Here is a 23,143-nt window from a genome sequence, read left to right on the forward strand (position 1 = left end):
CATTCGCTTATTCTAGATCTTTCTGGAAGCCTATACAATGCGCATGCACATTTATATGCTGTACAGTATAAATCTGAGCATCACTTGCTGTCAGCGACAGTTCAGTTTTTTCATGTTAAGGGGGGGGTATATACTTTTTACAGAGATCCTTTTATTATGCGTGAGAAAAAGAATGTGTGATGATACCGAGCCAAAGAAAACACTCTGGTATGCATAATATTCGTATTGCAAGCGAAAGTTCAAGTGTAGACAAAGATGCTGCTGAAAAATTTCCTAATGAATTTATAGAAATTATTAAAAAAGTACGGTACAAAGATAACCAAATATTAATGTTGATGAAACGGGTTTATTTTGGGAAAAATATGCCTTCTAGAACTTTCCTATCAGAAAATGAAAAAAAACTCGGCCACGTTAGAAGCGCTAAAAGATCGTTTGACACTTGTTAGGAAGAGATGGATCTGGCGACTTTAAATTAAAATCTATGCTTGTGTATCGTGCAGAGACCTCCCGAACATTTATCAGCTGTGCAAAGAAGACTCTCCCAGTTGGTTGGCGAACAAATAAAAAAAAATGGGTCACGAAACCTTTGTTTCAAGACTGGTTAAAAAGTTATTTTTGTCCTGCAGTTGAACATTACTGCAAAAGAAAACAACCTGGACTTTAAAGCCATCCAACGGGACTTTGTGACTTTAATGAAAATGTCAAAATTCATCTTCTTCCACCCAATACATCTCTACTGCAATTAATGAATCACAGTGTCATTGTGACGTTTAAAGCTTATTATTTGAAGCGAACTTTTTCTCAAGCAATAAAGACTACAACTACAGAAGCTGCACTATCTTCGACTAAATTCTGGAAAAATTACATCATCAGAAGTGCAATCGAGAGTATCAACGATTCGAGAGTAACATGAGAGCAATATGGAAGCACGTTCTGCCTAATTGTGCAAGCGATTCCTGCGGCTTTAAGTCCTAAATTAGGGATATTTCTGAAGACGTCGTCAAAATTGGACACAGTCTTGGATTTGAGTCTTTGGAAGTGGCTAATATTCGAGAGTGTACTTACACACATTCTCAAGCTCTCGATAATGATACGGTCCTTAATTTATACCAAGATCGGGCACATCAGGAAGAAAAAAAGTCCAGAGTGTAACGAAGGTGCCAGTGAAGAGCGGGAAAAATAATTTCCCTTACATAAACTTCACAAAATGTTTATAGCAATGGAAACTGCTTCAGACTTAATTATGAATCATGATCCAGACATAGAGCACTGCATTAATGCCAGACGAGCGTTAAGTGCTTTTTATGTAAAGATAGTTGACATGGTTTTATAAAGTTAAAAGCAAATCATTGTTGCAATCTGTGATCGTACATGTTGATATTGATTCAATAGCTGGATAATATTTGTCATCTACAGTGCTAGTTTTGTGTCTTTAAAACATCTAATAATTCTCAAATAACTATGTAATTTGGTTGAATAATATATGATTATATTTAGCAAGTGTAGTGTGTTTTCAAGTTTCTGTAAATGTCACATTTGGTTATCTAGATTAGCTGTTCAATATTAAGAAAATGAGTGGGGAAGAGCCTGATGTGGAAACAGGCCAAAGAATTTTAGCAGGTAAGTACCGAATAAGAATATAAATACTTCAGGACAAATATTGAAAAAGAAACATGTTTTTCATGTTGTAATGGTATAAGTTTTTCTTGTCGTTTTATGTATGTATTTAATAATTTTGATTTAATATCATCATTTAAACTGTTTCTAAAGAAAAATGTGCTTTTGCCTGTTCCACAAAATGTTTTGTATGTGTATAAAATATGCTTAATGTTCTTAATTTATTCTTTGAATTATTTAGCAGAGGCATTTAAAATAATAAATGTGAAACAAGATCTCTCATTTCATTTATCACTTGTTGAAATATTATACCAGTTTTAGGAATTTCACCCCTCAATTTGCCCCTGTCGAGGCTAAATCATGAGTGGTGAAATTCTCTGAAACTGGTATAACTCAAGTGACGAATGGTAAATCAAATCTTTGAAGAGACACTGTAGTTAAATGACATTTATAATTGTTTTGAGACTGAATGTTTTTTAAAATATCTAAAAAGATTTACAGCTAACAGGAGATTGTATTCAACAAACAGTTAATTTAGAGCCAATTTTATGATTGATTGGTCACTAATTATAGTTTGTCATTATCTCATTGAAAACGTCACCTGGCAGATATAAAAGACTGGTTAGTGTAGGTAGTGTTTGTTTATTTATTTTAAGGATTAACATTTGAAAAGTAAGAAAAATTTGGACATAAGAAAACCAGATTTTCCGTACAATTTACTTTTTAATTTCAACAGTGAACAACATTAAAAATTACCATTTCTGTGTATTCTTTCATTGTTTTAATTATTATTATTTCTGTTAGATTCAGAGTCTGAGTCGAGCACTAATGAAAGTGCTAAAGATATCAGATCAATATCAAGTGAAATTGATATTCAGATTGAGGAATCCACAGAGGTATTATTACATTGTTCAATAGTTAAAAAGAGTTTATGATTCTGTTTATTATTTATTACACGATGCATGTTTATTAGCACTTCTCCTGTTTTATCATTACAAAATAGTTACGTTGCTAACTTTTTTTACTTAAAAACATCAACAGATATTCAAATTTCTTGTATTTTAAAGTTCTAATGGTGTATGTAAAAAAATCAAATCTTACAAACAGTTTTTAATGTACAACTGTCATGTGAATTAAGTAGTTCAATAATTGAGGTATTGAATGGTGGAATAAATGTGTCTTATATACACCTTAAGTTGGCTTGATTCTTTTCAGCATTTTATATACATATATATATATATATAGAACACTAGTTTCATTTTGATATGATTATATTTTGTATATTTATTAATAATATAAATATTTACTGTGCCCCTTTGTGTATATAACATGTCTTGTTTTTTATCAAGGGAATTAATATGACAGGTTTAATGTACATGATATAATTTTTTTATACCAATCACTGAAATTAAATGCTTTTTTTTCAAAATCATTAACTATTCTGTAATATTTAAAGAAAATTTTCTTTCAGAATTATTTTCTTGAGGGGAAGAATTGTAATTGATGAATTCTGTGGAGCAGAACATTCATGTGCTAAAGACACACTATGTCTATAAACATTGTCTAGTTTTATATCTAAAGATCTTTTGTACAAGTATGTTTAAAATGGCCCTGTTTTAAGGGCCCCTTACTTTTTATTACAAAAGTTATCATTTAGAAATAAAACCCTTAAATTTGGAAATAATTTTTTCTTGGGTGAGGTTACTTTAGGGGAAGTTTCCCCATGTTCTGTGGTAAGAATACTTATTCATTTATGCAACTTGTGAGCTTTACATGTACAGAAATTACAAGCTGCCACTAGGATATTTCAGTAAATGTGTTCATATACTCTTTAGAAGCCTATTAATATTTTTTTTATAAATACAGATTCACTTTTGATAGATGAAAAAAAGATCAAGTGTATATGTATATATTGAACTATTTTTGTTATGAACAAGAAACAGAACATTTAGACAAACCAATAATACAATTCCAAAATTTTGTAATTCTAACTAGGTTTTTATTTCATCTAAACAAAACATTTAGACAAACCAATAATGATTTTTGTTTAGATGAAATAAAAAACTAGTTAGAATTACAAAATTTTGGAATTGTATTAACTAGGAACCTTCTTTGTTTGACGATGGATACCGTCGAACTGACTTTGTGTTAGTTTACAAGCCATCATCAGAGAAAGACAGCGGTCCTCATGAAAACATTAGACAACTTTTTGAGGCAAATCTGGAAGATGAAGGGTTGGAACTGGAACATGTTCATCAAGTAAATGTTGTTTTTTTATTATATATCTGTTATTTCATGATGAATTGTTAACAGATGGTTCAGGTGTTTGTTTTACATAAGAAAATAATGTATGAAACATAAAATTGTAAGAAATTAAAATTTAACTAAACTAACATTTTGTGTTTGGTTACAAGATTTCATGTAGTTAAAGTGATAAATGCAAGTCTTCAAAGTTTTTGCTTATTTGCAAAGCTGTTGTTTTGCTGTATCTTTCATTATTGTGTTTTTAATGTGTCTTTCTTCAGACTTGTTTTTATTTATATTACAAAAATATTCCTGTTCTGTAGCTGTTAACTCTGAATAGTTTATTATATATTTAACAAACAACTTGTACTAAGGAAATTTATTAGGGAAAGGTATTTATTTCAAGCATTAAGTAATATGAAATGTTTAAAGCTAGTGGTATAATTATTAGTATAACATTTATTTTTATTAATTACTTGAGGTAAAAGATAGCTTTGTGCATAGATCAACAAATTATGTAACTAACTTGATACACTGGTCTATCTAATGGTATACTGTATCACAGAAATAATTACAATAATTATATGAAGAGTTGGGTAACCTGTTTTTATTAATAATTTTACTTATAATCCTAGTAATATTTTATGAGGTTTATTAGGCTTAGAAGTTGTATATACTCTGTTTGATGTGGAAATGAATTTTTACCCCAAAATGGGTTTTAACTTAATAATATTTGACAAAAGTATATTAAGGAAATTGCATATCGCTCATTCTTGCTTTTGTTCCCCTGGTGAGATAGTGATAGGTTTAGTGATAACACTAAAATTCAGGGTTGGATTCCCTATGGTGGACACATCAGATAGCTCAATGTGGCTTTGCTCTAAAACAAACAAACATTATACTCATAACAAAAATGATGTAGAAACCACACTAAAACATCTTTTACTGTGTGAACCATAATATTCCTATTTTATTTAATCAATTGCTTTATGTATTAAAATATAGAACCAGAACTGACTTTGAATAATAAAGTAATTACATGATGTGATTAGTGCATTTAACTTTTCTCCCCCCACGGTGTGGATTTCTGTACATGGTGAGGGGACCTCCCAGTGAAGGTTCTGTTTTTTCTGGTTACCTTCTCTGGGATCTAAACATCCACACACGTGGTGACCCATGAAGGAGAGGAGAGGATCCTGGTGATTGAGGGGTCCAACCCTAACACATCACTTTGGCCTTGAATTCCTGTAGATGGGCAGCCTTTGGGTGGCCCCCTTGGGTCAATCGGCTGGTCCACTTGGGTTAGAGTCAACCAAATACCAGTGTTGGAAGTTCTCAATGGGTGTTTTGGACATTGTGTCTGATGCTGGTGTTTGGGTATAGTGCTCACGAAACCATGGCATTGCTGCAGTGTCCTTGCTTGACATTGTAGTGCGTTCCCTCGTGGGGCTCCATGGTAGGTGGGGTCAGTGGGAACCGAAATTTTCTTGTTTTCCTATGGATCCTCTTACTGAAAATTTAAGTAAAATAGTAAAAAAACAGTCAATAGGTAAATGACCACGTCTTGAAGACTCTGAGCAGCAATCTTCAACATCTGTAACACCTGTACCTCATTTTCTTATATTACATTCTCTTTCAGAAACACTTTAGGGCAAATGTCCCCCTTTTTTATTCAGGATGGATTAGAGGGACTCGCTGGCTCTCCAAAGTCAGTAAAGAAGCTTCGATCTGGAGACATATTGGTTGAAACATCCACATCCCAACACAGTGAACTCCTCTTGAATTCAAAGGCAATTGGGGATGTACCCATTGAGGTTACCCCTCATGCTACCTTGAATTCATTACGAGGAGTTATTGTTGAGAAGGATTTGAAGAACGTCCTTGAGTCAGAGATTCTCGTTGGTTTATCCACTTGCAAAGATGGAGTTACACTGCTGACAAATATCCTCGTTTTGACACTTACATCACTATGTGCACCTGTCACCATCAAGGCAGGTTATCTAAATTACAAAGTACGGCTGTACATTCCAAACCCTTTCTGATGTTTTCAATGTCAGAGGTTCGGACACTCAAAGACGTCATGTCGTGGTTCCCTCACATGTGCATGTTGTGGTGGCAAGGACCACGAAGCCTATGAGTGTGATTCAGACCCTCATTGTGTCAACTGCAATGGTTCTCACCCTTCCTACTTTTGTTCTTGCCCAAAATGGTTGGAGGAAAAGAGATGCAGCGTTTGAAAACGACTTGTAACATTAGTTATCCTGAGGCTTGGAAATTGCTGTCCGCCACTTCATCTCGAGATATGCTGCTGCACTTCATTCCACAACTACAGTGGGAGTGCAGACAGATCTCTCTGTGCCTCAAGAGAATTGTTTTCAAAACAAATGAAAAGCATCAGACCTTGATGCTCTCGTTGAACAGTTGCCGTCTCCCTTTCTAATCCTGGGGTACTTTAATGGACATCATCCTCTCTGGGAAGTGCTGTTATTGATTGGAGGGTCGCTCTGTAGAGTGTATGCTGTCTGATCACAATCTTTCTCTTTTTCACTACTGGTTTTTCCACTTATTTTCATGCACCTAGTCAGTTCTTTACTGCGACTGATCTCTGAATTTGCTCCCCTTTACTATTCTCCCAAATCCACTAGACAGTGATCATTTTCCTATACTTTTGAGAGAAACTGGCCGTGGTCGATGTCACCTGACCAGCGTGCCCGGTGGAAGCTAGATCAGACAGACTGGTCCACTTTCACTGCTCTCACAGAACTTGATCCTGCCATCATAAGTCAGCCAATAATAGACGACTGTGTGGCAGTGGTAACTGACTGTATTATACAAGCAGGTGCTCAGTGTATTCCAAAAACATTAACACATTTTCCACGATATTCTCATCCGTGGTGGAATCCTGTCTGTTACATGGCACGAAAGGCTCAAACACGGACCCGGGATACTTTCCTTAGATATCCCACATTTTTAAACCGCATCGCTTTTCAACAGGCCGTGCACATGCTAGGTGGATAAGGCGTCAAAGACAGAAGGAATCTTGGATTAAGTTCACAAATAGCATATCTTCTACCACCAGTTCCAAGGTCATATGGAATAGGATTTGAAAGGTCAGTGGGCACTACAATTCTGTCCTCTTCTCAATCTTACTCTCTGATGGCCAAGAGGTAGCTGATGTCCTGAGCATTGCCAATACTCTAGGTGAAAGCTTTTGCCAAGTATCTAGCACTTCTGCTTGTTCCTCCAACTTCATGGCCATCAAGACTCTTTCCTTCCGAACTGACTGTCTCTTCGACTATAATCATCCCTTTACACTGGTTGAACTGAAAATACCCCATTATCAGTCTGCCAGTACACCTGTTGAACCTGATAATGTACACTATGACATTCTGCGCTATCTCTCTCCTGCTTCTCTTGATAGAGTGGTGTTATGTTTGTGTAACACTCAAATCACTGTAAGAAACATTTTACTTTCTTGCCATCGTTGATTCTCAATGACGGCACTATTTTAAACATGTTTTTTCCCAGGGATAATCTGTAACATTGGACAGTGTTATTGGTGATGGTAACACTGTCCACCTTGATAAAGTTTTTAGTTTTTTAATGGCCATTAATCTTTTATAATCTCATTTAAGTGTTGGATATTTATTCATTACACCTTTTTAATTGTGGCTCCCTTTTAAGAGTCTCAATCTCTCTAGTTCAATTTTAAATTGAAAAATGGCCATAACATTAAATAACTCGACACCAGGACTGGAAAGGCCAACTTCAGGTGACTAACGCTGCTGTTTGAACTACCCATTAGTCATCCTGGTGACTTGTTTTTACAATTTTGCTGCATGTCTTTTAACACTTTTATTACTTTACCCTTTGGTACTGGCCATAATGACAAATAACCAGGAACCAGGACTGAAAAGACCAACTTCAGGTGACTGGTGGTGGTTCTTGTACTTACCTGTTAGTCTTCCTGACAGGCAATGATTATTACCATTATGCTAGAGAAAGTCCTTTACAACTTCTTATACTCTGCCTTCTATCTTAACATTGTAGACTAGGTGTCAACATTGGTTTTATGCTTTTTCTGTTTTTCAATGATATTTTGTTTAATCTTCATTTCCTTTTATGTATTTTACTACATTTAATTTATTTTTACCTTTTTACTGGATGTTTGATGCAGATAGCGTAGCTGCTTTGTGCCAAAAAACACTAAATCAACCAACCAACTTTTCTCCTTTTGAGACCTTTTATGGGCTGTTTCAAAATGAGTTAAAAATAAATGAAATGCAGCAGGTGGTAAATTGGTTAATCCTTATGCTGAGGATAGGTCATAAGGCTTATGTTACATTTTCAGTTATATTTAAAGTGTAACTATCTCACTTTAATATCATTGTCCATGAATAAACGTGACATCAAAACATGTTTAATAATTAAAATATTAATATTACATAAGTTTTAAATTCTTAATTTTATAAGGAAATACTTTAAAAAATCCTCAAACTCCCATAGTGTGAAATTGTGTAATTTACCCTCTAGTTTTTGTCTCTTCTCTTATTTATTTTTTCTCCTAAAAGTAGATGTGGTAGAAATTATTTGTTGTAACATAGTTATTGCTCAAGCAAAGCCTTCTATACAATTAGTTTACAGAGTAATAAATGAGAAAATCAGATCCACTTACCACACCTGCCTCTCACATTCTATCTTTCACAAATTACCAGTAGTTCTTTCTGATGTCATAAACTATATTTATTTATATGTAATAAAAAGTCAAAGATTTAATCTAACAAATTATATATTACATCGTTTTTTTCTACAAAGAATTGTTTATTTTCTCTCCAGTTCAAACATTATTTCTGTGTGAAATATTTTGATGCGTTTAGCTGAAATTTTATCTCATAGGTGGAAAGCCAGAGAAATTGTGATAGTTGTAGGACATTGTTTGTTTTCCATGTTTTATTATGTTGTGTATGTAAGTGCATTAATTAAACAAATCAAAAATTTTTAATCTGTTTATACCTCTAATACAAAACACTAGGCTTAAATTTTGTTGAAAACAAAAAAATTGAAGATCTAGTGAAGTACTGTAATTTCTTGTTTTTCATATCTATTTTTTATTCATTAAAATGAAAGTAAATAAAATGTAAAAAAGTAGAAACTTGTTAAATTGAAGAAGGTTTAATTAGATAAGATACCAATAATACTACAAATGCTTCACAAGGTATGCTTGTGAGTAGTTCATGAGTTACATTATTTGATCATGTAATATATGATACACTTTGTCATGGGATTTTCAACTTTTGTAGTGGGATTATTAGTTAGACACAGTTCAAAGAGCAATAAAACAAAAATATTTAATAGAAATTATATTATCACAATATTTAAGCTACTTATGATAAAATCATAGTTTCCTTTTTCAATTTGCAGTCATTATGGAAAGAACATAATGGTAATTTTGATTTGTTTCATTTATTTTTATCATGGGGGTTATGAGGAGTGTCAAACTGAAAAAAATGCATGGAGAATTAGGATAGAGAAAATAGAAGATAGAATATGAAGTTTTATTGAGAAAAACTTGATATTTATTCAAGAAGTTTTGGAGATTACACAAATGAAATTTGATAATTTTCAGATGAAGGAAATTGTTTTTTATCCTCATAACCACCATGATAAAAAAAAGGGAACAAATCAAAATTACCATATGTTCTTTCCATAATGTAAGAACCACTTTACACTTAGAGCAGTCAATATTTTGATTTCTTTCTGGTGTTTGTATGCAAAAATCTGGTAATGTTTACTGAAAGCTTGTGAAATTTCAAAGATACACAAAAACATTAAGTCACATCAGAAAGGACATAAAATGCTCAGATACATGAATTCTGATGAATCATAAGTTAGAAAAAGTGTTCTTTCTTGCTCTCTTTACATTTTAGAAATTAATCTAACTTTTGGAAGCAAAATTTAAAGGTCGGTGCCTATAAATGTCTTCCTGAGAACAAGAATGTATAAAAATAAATATATTTATATTAATATATTTGAGAAGTGTTTCAAATAATTGAAATGTTGTCAGTTCTTTCTTTAGAGTTATGACAACACTTTATACAATCTTTATAATAATGAATCAACTATTACTTGCCACCTAAGTGATGTAAAACACTATAAAGCTGTGATTTAAGATATGGATAGATTTGAGATTTAAACTCTTAATGTAGCATCTATGCTAAGTTTGTTTATATATAATTTATTTTTGACAAGTAGAAAGCTTTTATTAATAACAGATGAATCTGTGGACATTGGCTTTTAAAAACTTAGTTTATGGTGGTTATTGGTTCTGAAGTAAAGGACATAATGGGTATGTTATTGAATGGAATTCCTTTAATTCCAGCATTACTTCATTTTTTGCATGTAATTAGACATTGATTTTGTGGTATGGCTGAATGCCATATCCTTGTTTATTATCTTTAGAGTAGAAGGGTACATTTTCCTAAGCCAAATTTTTAAGTTTGCTCTGCACTTGTTTGAGATGTGGTTTTGAAGCTTATTACTGTTTTTGAATATATTCTTGGAAATTCTTTCACGTCTCTTTAAATTGTTTTCAATTGTTTTGCTCTTCTCAATATTCTGTATAAACATCTTTCCTCACAGAGGACTGTGATGTATTTCTTGAGTGTATTCAGTAAATCCTTTCACAGCTGTATTGCACTGTCAAATTATTTAAACTGTGTTGTCGTTATAAACATTCCATTATTAATATTCTTCTTCATAAAGGGGTTTGACAAACATTCTGGAGTCTGTTCTGTAAGTATATTCATGACATTTAATATTGTCAAAGGACCATAGATTTGCCATAAACCGAATGTACACAAGTTAATCATTTTACGTACAGTGCTGTAACTCAAATTTATCACATCATACTAGAGCATTAACATGCGGACCTTTCTTTTAAAGTGTGATTAACCATCTGTATTAGTGATAACTCTCATTCTTTTCATTCTCTAAATTGTAGCAGACACCTATTTATATCATCTTTTACAAAGTGGAACCTGATACTTAATATTCACTTGAAAAATAAATTACAAAGGAGATAACTCATTATATTTGCACTTAAGCATTATTTTTTTGTACTGCAATGACTTTCATTCATTCTGAAGCAACTAGTGCTACATACCACTTATATTCTTTAAATATGTTTACAAATGCAGGTGTACTGTGGTGAATAAAGGAAAATTCAATCATATAAACTGTAGTCCCCTACTACAAGGAGTTTAGTTTTCTACTTTGCCATTTTCTGGGGTTACTGATGAGGGGAGCTGATTTCCGATAAACTGCTCTAATTTGGTGAAAAGTAATGTATCAAATGATAAGTTTGACTTCATGTTTTTTTCTTGCTGAAACATATGGTATATATATATGATAATGAGAAAAAGAGTCAACATTATTCTAAAGAGCACTGTCTCTCCTTGTACCATCCCTAATTGCTATGTAGCATAATACATTCAACTGGTGGGAACTTATTCAGTGTTACATCATCACTGTTTACAAGGAAGGGATGATAGGAGGATGTCAACAGTATAATGTGGAGTTGGTGTGATAAAAACTATTGTTGTGATACAATACTTTAACAGAAGGCTACATCAAAGTCAAGACCATTATGTAATTAATTTGAATGTCTGAGATAGGGTAGCTGTCCACATAGAACAGATGAAAATCAACTGAGTAATAAATATTTCTAATTAAATATACAGTTTTACATTTTTGCTTGTAATCTCTTTGTTGTTGTCAGTTGAGTATTGTTGTTTGTTAGTGATATTCTTGGCTGTAATCCCAGTAATACCTCATGATAATAATTAGCTTAGGTGATTTAGGTTAGGCTTAATTCCATGTAATAAGCTAGCAATGTAAATTAATTTTTATAATTAAAATGTAATGATAAAGCTTGTACTAATAAAAATAGATTTATAAAACAAACTCACCAGTACTGGTACTACAAAAATCCATAAAACAATTCTCCACTTTGTGCATTGAAGATTCAATAAATTAGAAAAATAACTAAAATTTATGCAACAACTATTTCTTTATTGCAGAGCATAGTTTCAAATAAAAATACTCTGATAACAAGAACTTTACTTCACTGTGGCTGCACATGTGTGTGTGATTATATCTTTACTGATGTAATGTGTAAGTACAGGAAGTAATGAATAAAGTCAAACTATAAGAAGTAGCTGGAAAGCTAACATCATTATTATTATTATGACTAAGGACAAGATGTAGTACTAATGGTAAATGCATTTACTATAACAAAATTACTGTTAGTACTGTAATAATACACCATGTAAAGAACATGCTTTAATTATATATAGTAAGATATTAAAGAGAAGTAAAGCTAATCGTGGCTGCAATATAACAGTGATTCATTATTACCTTAAAATTAATTTTAGAGAAATTATATTGTTGATTGTTATGTATTATAATTTATCTCAGATCAGTCTCCAATTTTTTATGTAACGTACATAATGTATTACAATTTGAAACAGCTGGAAATTTTAATTTAAATGTTAAATAAATGTTTATATGTATTAAATTTATGACATTTGTCAACAAGATTAATGCACACAAAAGATATTTAATGTCCTTGTAGATATACTAATGCCATAACTTAATTCACTGAAGTTAAACAGGTTGTGATATTCAGTATCTATAAAGATTCCTGATCAAATTCTATCGTTTTCTGATTAATAAGCATTAATCACAATTATAGCTTCTGTGCCTTGTAGTACACTTGTAGTGATAAAAAAAATTGTTCTGCTTTTTGGTGCATTGATTTATATGGCTTAAGGAGATAATCTTGAATGTTAAACCATTTTAAAAAATGTGTAAGCATTTTTGTAAAACAAATATTGTTGATTCTTACTCTTAAGAATCTTCCAGAAAGTTAGAAAACAGCTGGGACTTGCACAATACACATCCAACAATATACACTACAAGCATCAAATTGAAAGAAATGTAGGCATCAGAACAAATGCATAACAGTAAATCTGTTGCATGATGTGTGAAAGATTTGAAAAAAGTTTTATTATTTTGTAAAACTGTTACTCGTGTTATTGGTGGCAAAAAAAATTATTGGATTTATAACAATGTTGAAAAAATATGGTGTTCACCTCGTGATAGGGGAAACATCATTTGTGAAACATTAGAGTGAGCATATGAGCTCTGTCTGTGAAATCTTGTAATGTTCTTTAACATAACTGTTATTTGTTAATATAGATTAATATGTTTTGATTTTTTTTTTTTCCCAAAGTGAATTCGGGTAAATATGTTTAATAGTGTTTAGAACTCTGATTATTACTTTCACAAACACAATTAATATGCAAAGATTTATTATAGTCTTTCTTACTTAGATTTATCCTGTAAGATATTGAAGTTTGAAGAAATATAAATCTGAAACTTGTGAAAATAATTCCTACAGCTATTTCCTGTATTTCTTGGGAAACATGTTGGACAAATTGTACATGTTAAGTAAAAATACATAGCTTGTAAGAATTTGTCTGTTTTAAAACTGTGATAACTTTAATGGAAAATATTATCATAGAAAGATCTAACATTGAGTGTTAATTCCTGTAGTTTGTAAAATATATTGAAATTATTTATGAATGATATTTTTAAAATTTTAATTAAAATAAAATGGTGTAATTATTACTATTATCAAATGTTTTTATTTGGTTTGATTTTTTGAATTTTGCACAAAGCTGCATGAGGGCTATCTGTACTAACTGTCCCTAGTTTAGTAGTGTAAGACTAGAGGAAAAGCAGCTAGTCATCACCACCGACTGCCAACTCTTGGACTACTCTTTCATGAACAGATAATGGGATTGATTATCACATTATAATGCCCCCCACCACTGAAATAGTGAGCATGTTTGGTATGATGGGGATTTGAACCCACGACCCTCAGATTATGAGTCGAGTGCCTTAACAATATGGCCATGCTGGACCGAGTGGGAGTATAAACATCATCATGGCTAGGAGGGTGGTGTACACTGATTGAAGAATGCTGTCAATGCTGTTTGTCTAGCATGCTCACATTTTTTCTCTATAAAGTTCTTTAGGGCACTTTCAACATTGTGTTCAATTATTAAGGCTTCAATCACAATTTTGGTCATTTTTAGTCTGGATTTTCACAGTTTGATAAAATAGTAAAAATGAATTTGACAGCTTTTTCTCCCAGCCATGGGGGGTGTATAATGTGACGGTCAATCCCATTTCGTTGGTAAAAGAGTAGCCCAAGAGTTGGCGGTGGGTGGTGATGACTAGCTGCCTTTCCTCTAGTCTTACACTGCAAAATTAGGGACAGCTAGCACAAATAGCCCTCGAGAAGCTTTGTGCAAAATTCCAAAACAAACAAACAAATTCAGTCCGATGAAAAATGTTTATTACCTTTTATTTCGCTTATAACATACTTTTTATTATTTTATTAAAATTACCTCCATTTTTGGATTATTTAAAATATCCTCAGAGATAAGTCTATGAAATTATAAGCTAACAACCGGTACTGAACTATGTACTAAACTATTTTAAGATAAGAGTAAAATGAACGCGAGTTGTTAGCTTCGACGTACAACTTGGAATTCTTAAAAACAAATATCAACAATGCGGCATTTGGTGTAAAAGATTTTGTATTATTTAGTCTCAATTAACGAATCATCAGAAGAAACGGGTAATCTTTATTGTATATCAATGAAATTAATATATGTGACGTGTTTCTATGACTACGTAATGTGTATTATAACTATACTATAATAATGTTTTATACATTGATAAACACGTTACAGAAGACTCGAAAAACAGAACATTACAGTTTTATAATTTAACGAATATTTTAATATCAATAAAGTACGTATATTTTAATATCAATTTTTGCACTTTTGTATTTTAGTGTTTTGATAAAAGTGCAAAAATTATTTTCTCATAACAATTATCTATCTGATATTGTAGACACGTCATGTGGCTGAGAGTAAAACCTTAGAAACCAGTTCCACAGAAAACTATCAAAGAGATTATAAAACAAGTTCTAGAGCAAATGGAGCTGTTGTGTTTTTCCGCATTCGTTGTATAATTTTGGTCTGCTTCCAGGAGATGGAAAAATCGCTACCACTCAAAAGGTTTATCTACTTTGTGTTTGTGATATTTCAGTCGTGTTAGCTTCAATTTATTTAAGACACAATAGATCAAATTCCATAATATACTTACAGCAAACCGCTAAGTTTATTATATTTTTCATGTCCTCTATAATTTTACTAATTGTGGGCATACTTCTCTTTGAAATTGTGCTACTGACATAGGATATATACAAAAAATAACATATGGGGAATATCATAATCGATGGAAATTAAAAAGCTTTCTCACCTCAGTTATGAACAAGAAATATCCAGATATCAAGAGACTTCAAAAAATTAGTTTTTATACTTTTATAAATACAAAAAATTCCTTGATTATCCTATGTTAAAAGTATTTCAGAATGAAAGATATGTCAAATCAAATGGACTCAAGTGTCATACACTCTAAGTAAGAACTAAGTACAAGGAAGAGTCGTACGTACACTGTTAGTGGATACTCAAAAGATGGAAATGTCCTACACTTTTAAGTAAAAAGAAACTGGAAGGAAGTGTCCCACACGATGAGTGAGAAATAACTAGAAAAAAGAGCCCTACACTATGGATAAAAAGTAATTGGAAGGAAGAGCAGTACACTCTGGATGAAAACTAGTTGGAAGGAACAGCCCTGTACCTTGGATGAGAAGTACGGGAAGGAAAAGCACTACACTCTGAGAGAGAAGTAAGTAGAAGAAAGAGTCCAACACTCTGGATGAAAACTAACTGGAATGAACATCCCTACACTCTGGATGAGAAGTAACGGTGAGGGAAGAGTGCTACACTTTGGATGAAAAGTAACTGGAATGAACAGTTCTACACCCTGGGTGAAAAGTAATTGGAAGGAACAGGCCTACACTATGAGTGAGTAGTAACTAGAAGAAAGAGACCATCGCTCTGGATGAAAAGTAACTGGGAAGAACAGCCCTACATTCTAGATGAGAAGTAACGGTAAGGGAAGAGTGCTACACTTTCAGGCACAAAACTTAAAGGAAGAGTCCTACACTCTCGATCAAATGTAATTGGAAGGAACAGGCTTACACTATAAGTGAGTAGTAACTAGAAGAAAGAGACCATCGCTATGGATGAAAAGTAAGTGGGAAGAACAGCCCTACATTCTGGATAAGAAGTAAAGGCAAGGAAGAGTTCTACACTGTAAGGGAAGTAACTAAAAGGAAGAGTTCTACAATCTGGATGAAAAATAATTGGAAGGAAGCACCCTACACTCTAGATGAAAAGTAACTGAAAAGAAAAGCCCTACACTCCTGATGAAAAGTAATTGGAAGGAAAAGCACTACACTCTGGATGAAAAGTTATTGAAAGGAAGAGCCCTACACTCTGAATGAAAAGTAACTGGAATGAAATGCATTACACTCTGTATGAAAAGTAACTGGAAGGAAGATTTCTATACGTTCAGGGAAGTAAGTAAAAGGAAGAGTCCTACAATATGGATAAAAAAATAACTGGAAAGAAGAGCACTACACTGTGCATGAAAAGTAATTGGTAGGAAGAGCTCTACACTATGGAAGAAAAATAACGGGTAGGAAGAGACTTACTCCCTGGATGAAAAGTAACTGGAAGGAAGAGCACTACACTCTGGAAGAAAAATAACGGGTAGGAAGAACCCTACACTCTGGATGAAAAGTAACTGGAAGGAAGAGTTTTACACCTTAGGTAAGAAGTAACTTAAAGGAAATGTCGTACACTCTGAGTAAGAAAAAATAGAAGAAAATGTTCTACACTCTATATGAAAAGTAACTGAAAGGAATAGACCTACGTCTGGATGAAAAGTAACTGAAAGGATGAGCCGGCCACTCTGAATGAGAAGTAACTGGAAGGAAGAATCCTACACACTGGATAAAAAGTAATTGTAAGAAAGAGCCCTACACTCTGAATGAAAACTAACTGGAAGGAACAGCCCTATATTCTGGGTGAGAAGTAACTTGTAGGAAGAGCCCTACACTCTGGAGGAAAAGTAACTAGTAGATAGAGCCCAAAACTTTGGATGAAAACTAACTGGAAGGAAGAGCTTTACACTCTGTATGAAAAGTAATTGGAAGGAAGAGTCCTACACTATGGATAGCTCTTGTGTAGCTTTGCACACAATTCAAAACAAACCAAACCATAACCTACTACCATTCCTTACTGCAGTTCTTTGGAATGGCAGTGGAGGTATGCTCTTAAATTTCATCCATGTTTTGCTGTTTTTGGTTTCTATTTATATACAGGTTATGTAGTATTCATCTGTGAAAAGAAATAATTCTCAGTGAACCAGGACTAGTACCGATATCTGACATTACTGAATTATCATATTCAAGTGCTATTTTCATCTGTATTGAAATAGTGATCATTACTAGTGCTTGTATGATCGTGTTAATAATGTTTAAACAATAACGGAGCGTGTAAATCATCTGAATCTATTTTCAAGGATATTTATTTAGTTTTTCACTTTTTAAAATCAGTTTTTCTTGCTTTCTCTCTGATTAAATTATATTAGAGCACAGTTTCACGAGGCCTACTCTTTTGAAAATAGGTTTGAATTTATAATTACATGTTAAAAAACTTTAGGTGGTGATTTATAAATGTTCTTGTATTGATGATAAAGTGAAAATGTACATTTTAACAGTAATATTTTAAAATACTGTTGTCAACTGCTCCATTAAACACATTTTTGCTTTTCCTGTTTTCTGAAATTACCTATTTGTCCATGAAAGTTTCTATTTTTTTAAAAAAATGTATTGTACAGAACACAGATATTGTGAAGTTTTGTGTTTGAAAAAAGTAATTCAAGTTTTCATAATTAACATAATCATGAATTGTGTGTGACACACACACACAAACAACTTTCTTTTCTTTTAACTTATTAAATGTAAGAAAAAACAATACTCTTCTTTCAAAATAGTAGTAATATTTATGAGGAGAATATCTGTATAATGTGTTTAGATACTGGTAAAAATATTTAATTTTTATTGGACAAAAATGCCTACTGAAATAAGTAATAAAACAAAAGGTATATCATAAAACAAACTCATTTGAAATATGAAAGGCATTAAATAGGAATGTTTGATTATTGGTCAAACAAAAAATAAATTTAATAACTATATCTTAATAAAAATAATAAAATAGCTTTGTTTATAAAACAGTAAGTATATAATATGATTATAAAAGATAATTTCGTAAATAATTTCATAAACTTCTATTTTATTTTTATTTGTTAATATTATACAGTTAACTTATTAATTTATAAGAAGGTATGTTTGTTTGTTTGTATTCTTGATTGATTCATCACTTGTAACATTACAAAAACTCTCCTGATCTACTTGTGATTGTGGATATTATAAATACTACCATATCCATATAGTCCTTTATAACTCACATGTGATTCCATTATTTCACAAACATTCTATGTATCTTAGTTCCTTTATCTTTACATCACTAAGTTTTTTGTTTATGAATTTTTATTCTTATTTATTTTTGTTTGTTAGTGTTAATTATTAAATCTTTATGAACATATTTCCAGTAGGTTTTATTATCTTACTTTATGTAATGTTCTTAAACTAAGGTCATATCTTTAACTGCTTTAAATAAGCAGCATCATTTGATTTTAAAAAGGTGGGTATAACAAGTTTGTGCCTTGGGTTTTCCATTTTTTAATACAACTTGATAGCTAAGATGTTATAATTAACACTTCATGAGACAGCACAAGAGTGATAAAATTCAGAAAACTGTGTGTTAGTTCACTGTGTTGAAGACTTGGCAGGTTTGTGTTTTTACTTCTCTTGCTTTTAAAGTTTGTTTTTTTTCATTTATTTCTAAACCATTTTCTAAATGAGAAGATATTCCTTAAAACTGTCTAGAGATCTTTATGTTATCTAAAGAATGGAATTTATCTAAAATCCAGAAGTAAGGAAACATGTATTCCCTGAAGTAACTACCAAACAGTACAATAAACATTTTCACTTTTGTTAAAAGTTATCAATGCAGAGATTTATTTAGATCTGGGGAGAAGATAAAGTTGATTAATTTAACAACTACAGGTTGTTGTTGTTGGTGTGGTATTGATTGATGTTACAGGCTGATTCATAAGGAAACATTCCAAACTTGTCCAACATAAACAGTTAACATGTAAACAAGGTGACTGAGCAGGTTCTTTACATTGTTAGCTGGAGAACAGTACAGTTTTAAAAAAACAGATTTGTTATCATAATCTAATGTAAAACATGTGTTTTGATAATCACATACTAAACAGAAGCATGCTTTTCGTTTCACCAATTTCACTCTGTGGTTTCCACTTAAAAGGTTCCATTGTATTTACAGTTTTACATATTAGAAAATGAAACCAACAAACACTTTGTGATTAATGAGGGCTAACAGATGCATTAGTTGTAGTTACTAAAGTGTTAACTTCAACTTAATAAAAGCTATCAACACTGATAGCATTAGACAGGCGTGGTATTTTTTTTATTTTAAAAAGAGTTATAGGTAGAAATGTCATCTCCTGTTATATTCTCAACTATATATAAGTTGTGTTTGTGATGATGTTGTGTAAAATGTGGACACAGAAATCTTTTGTTGTTGTTTTCCACACACTAAACGGTTCTTATGTCCAAAATAAACATAAGCAGGATATTAGTCTTTCTCAAATTTTCTGACAGACACATACATAAGACATAAACATCCAAACCTCTGATAAAAGTAATAAAGTAACTCATGTTTAGCATACTTAAAACTCACTTGATGAACTGTACATTAAATGTCTCAACCAGTAGTGTTACCTAACTGGCATCAAGCATTTCATATTATTCAATTCATGAGCTGTTACCCTCCACAGATACATTCAAAACCTACTACAAACAGACAGAAAAATTTACAATATCTCGGTGTAAAATGTTGGTTAAAGCAAAGTATCTGATATCTTGCTCAGTAAATCATGTAAACATGAGAGTGACATTGATATAAATTTTTCAAATTAAATAACTGAAAACAACAATAACTAATGATAGAAATTCTAGTATACTGCAACAAGTACAGATGTAACTAAAACCCACATTATCAATTATAGCCCTAGAGGGACAATAATTCATCAAAACAATTTCTGATATAGAATTCATGAAAACTAAACAGATGAAACAAAATATATGTAATATGTTTGTGATGAATGAAATGTGTGTATATAAAATAACAGAACAATGTGATGGTTCAATAATAAATTAAACTTGGTGTTAAATTATTTTAATTTTTTATTTTCTTGTAATGTTTCTATCAAATGTTTCTTTTCAAGCCTGAAACAAGCTTGTTGGTTAATGACAGGACTTTCTGAATGGAAAACAACAAATGAGAAAATAACGTTTTATGAGATAAAGACATGAGTATTAATAATATATATGTAAAAACTGACTCGTTTGGGTTGAGAAAATTTTTTTAGGTAGAGGAGTGAACAATGTTTCGACCTTCTTCAGTCATCGTCACGTTCATTGAGTATTAATAATGATGATATAACAAAGACAAAGAAAGTAGAGACAAAGTGTTCAATAAAGCTAAAGAAGTAAAATTATGATTACAAAAAATATGTAAAAACACAATTAATGTGAAGAATTTGAAAAATTATGATTACAAGAAATATGTAAAAACACAGTTAATATGAAGAATTTGAAAAATTATGATTACAAGAAATATATATAAAACACAGTTAATATGAAGAATTTGAAAAAAATTATGATTACAAGAAATATATAAAAACACAGTTGATATGAAGAATTTGAAAAAATTATGATTACAAGAAATATATAAAAACACAGTTAATATAAAGAATTTGAAAAAAATTAAAATAAATAATTTTGACAATTTTTATAAACATTCAAAGGAATAAAGAAAACAAAGTGAAACAAAAACATATGTTTTTTTTTTATTTATAAAGGCTGAAGTATTTGTTAACACTAAAATGGCTTGTACAACCTTATTTAAAATATTATTTTTGATTTTGATTCTTTGGTGATTGATGTGTAATGTTATACAGAAATTGTCTTTAAATTCTCAACTGAAATTGCTCTATAAATCTCTCATGTATTCAGTGAGCATGTGACTGGTTTTCCCTGTGTAAATTTGGTTCTGCTTTTCACAGATATACAATAAATTAAAATATGTACAATGAAACAGGTAATAACAATAAATTGACTTATGGCCAGGTGTTCTATGATCTGTGTACATACAAATTTGAGTATAAGATGATGGTTGTGTGTTTTCAATTTGACTCATTCTGTTTTTCAAGATAGTGTGTCATTTATATATAAATATATAAAAAAGGTTTATTTTGAAACATGATTGCAATTACTGTCCTTTCTATAATATAAATGTTGTCAAGTAATATACAAATGATTGGTATGTTTAATGGATTTATTATTAAACTTGTTTGCTATTACTGTCCTTTCTATAATGTAAATGTTGTCAAGTAATATACAAGTGATTGGTATGTTTAATGGGTGATATGCAATGTAAGGTGAATGTGTTTATAGTGAACATCAGTAAAAGTGTGTTAGTTTAAGTAAGGTTTGAAATATCATTGGAATATATAAATTCCATGTCTTAATAATCACATCTGGTTAAATAAACAACATTAGTAAGGTAGCCATATTTTATACAAAAGGAGCTTCTCAACAGATTTCAATTACAGTCATTAATTTCTTTCTTTACACAAATGGACAAGAAGATATTAATTCCAAACAACTGACTCATCTTAAGAAGTACCATCCAAACTTTCACCTCAGGGTTTAAGGACAGTCTCAAACAATGTTCTATACCTTGAAACTATTTTTATACGTAATTTGATTTGATATTAACGAAGTTAATTGTGAATGTGAGTGAAAGCTACAACAGAAGTATAAGATCTTGTCAGATCTGAAAACAATTAAAACTTAATTAGGAACAATCCACAATGGTGGATGATAAAATCATTTTAAGAGTTAAGAATAAGTTAAATGATGTTTCATTAGCTTGATTTTTAAAAATTATATTTCAGACATAATTAATAAAGAAACTACTTGAAAAATAAATAAATAAATTTAAACACTTTTGTCAGGGTGTATTTTAGAAAATTAACAACTGTCCATGGCAAAATGAAAAATGCATAACCATATTTTATATGCTTATCCATTAAATTGCTTATTCCAACTGATACATAAAGTTAACTCAGTTTTAAGCATTAGTTTGACTGGTTTTATCAGCCACTGTGTTTAGAAAAAAAAAAATTATTAAGAATCTCAATCTTCTATAATAGTTTTCTTTATGTTTGAAGTTGTAGAGCAAAAACAGATGAAAATCCCTCTTATCTATGCAGATTTGGGGGTTGCAAAACATATTCCAAGTTGAAACAGCAGACAATTAAGACACCTTATAAGCAACAATCATTAGACTAAACCAACAAACCAATGATAAGGTAATCTATATTCAGCTTCTGAATGTTATCCTGAGAATTTTGGCATTTATTTCTGGACAACCTAATACCTTAAATTGGGTGCTACTGACTTTTACTCAGTCATCAACATATTTTTAACATTTAATGTTATTCACGTGTTTTATGTTGGATCATGTTTCCAACTCTCATCTTCTAACAAGACAAACTATTTTGATGATTAGGTTGGACCCTGTTTAAATTGAATTTCATCTAACCAGTGTATCTTGAGTTGATCATCTATAGTACTCTATATAATAATTTTGTTAGTTAAATGTGAAATGTAATAAATGACTGAGACTAGGTAGCTGGAAATGTTGATTTAATTTTTGGAACATTTTCTTCAGAAATTATGTTCTGTAGGATATATATTTTTATTTTACACACACAAAATCATCATTATTTGTTTACACATTAATCCAAGTTTTATTTTGTAAAAAATAAAGAGTTAATTACAAATGCAGATACTATTTTCTTTGTCAAAAATTACAGAGTGATTTCTTTTTCGAGAGTTAATGAAAGTCATGTTGCATGTTGCTAACCTATAAGTATCAGCCATACATTGACAAATATTATAATCGGAAACATCGTGGTCTGTAAGTCCATTTCTCTTAGGCTAATATGAATTAGGCCTCTGTAAGTTTATATACGCTTATATTCGATAAAGAAATAAGTTGACACCTGTGAACATTTT

At 31.3% G+C, this 23,143-nt stretch overlaps 1 protein-coding gene across 2 annotated transcripts; it reads left to right on the top strand.

Moving 5' to 3' along the window:
- The first annotated feature begins 463 nt into the window (after positions 1-463).
- LOC143230788 (uncharacterized) lies at positions 464-22,904 on the top strand. Of its 2 annotated transcripts, XM_076464930.1 has the most exons (5): positions 464-1,157; positions 1,549-1,620; positions 2,422-2,513; positions 3,721-3,876; positions 14,848-22,904. In XM_076464930.1, the coding sequence occupies exons 2-5, from the start codon at positions 1,572-1,574 to the stop codon at positions 15,052-15,054; spliced, it is 504 nt and encodes a 167-aa protein (XP_076321045.1). In that variant the 5' UTR covers positions 464-1,157; positions 1,549-1,571; the 3' UTR covers positions 15,055-22,904. The 2 variants fall into 2 exon arrangements, with proteins under 2 accessions (XP_076321045.1, XP_076321044.1); XM_076464929.1 differs by having other exon boundaries at positions 485-1,620.
- Positions 22,905-23,143: the final 239 nt, after the last annotated feature.

Source organism: Tachypleus tridentatus, chromosome 10 (assembly GCF_004210375.1).
Source record: "Tachypleus tridentatus isolate NWPU-2018 chromosome 10, ASM421037v1, whole genome shotgun sequence".
Classification (NCBI taxonomy): Eukaryota; Metazoa; Arthropoda; class Merostomata; order Xiphosura; family Limulidae; genus Tachypleus; species Tachypleus tridentatus.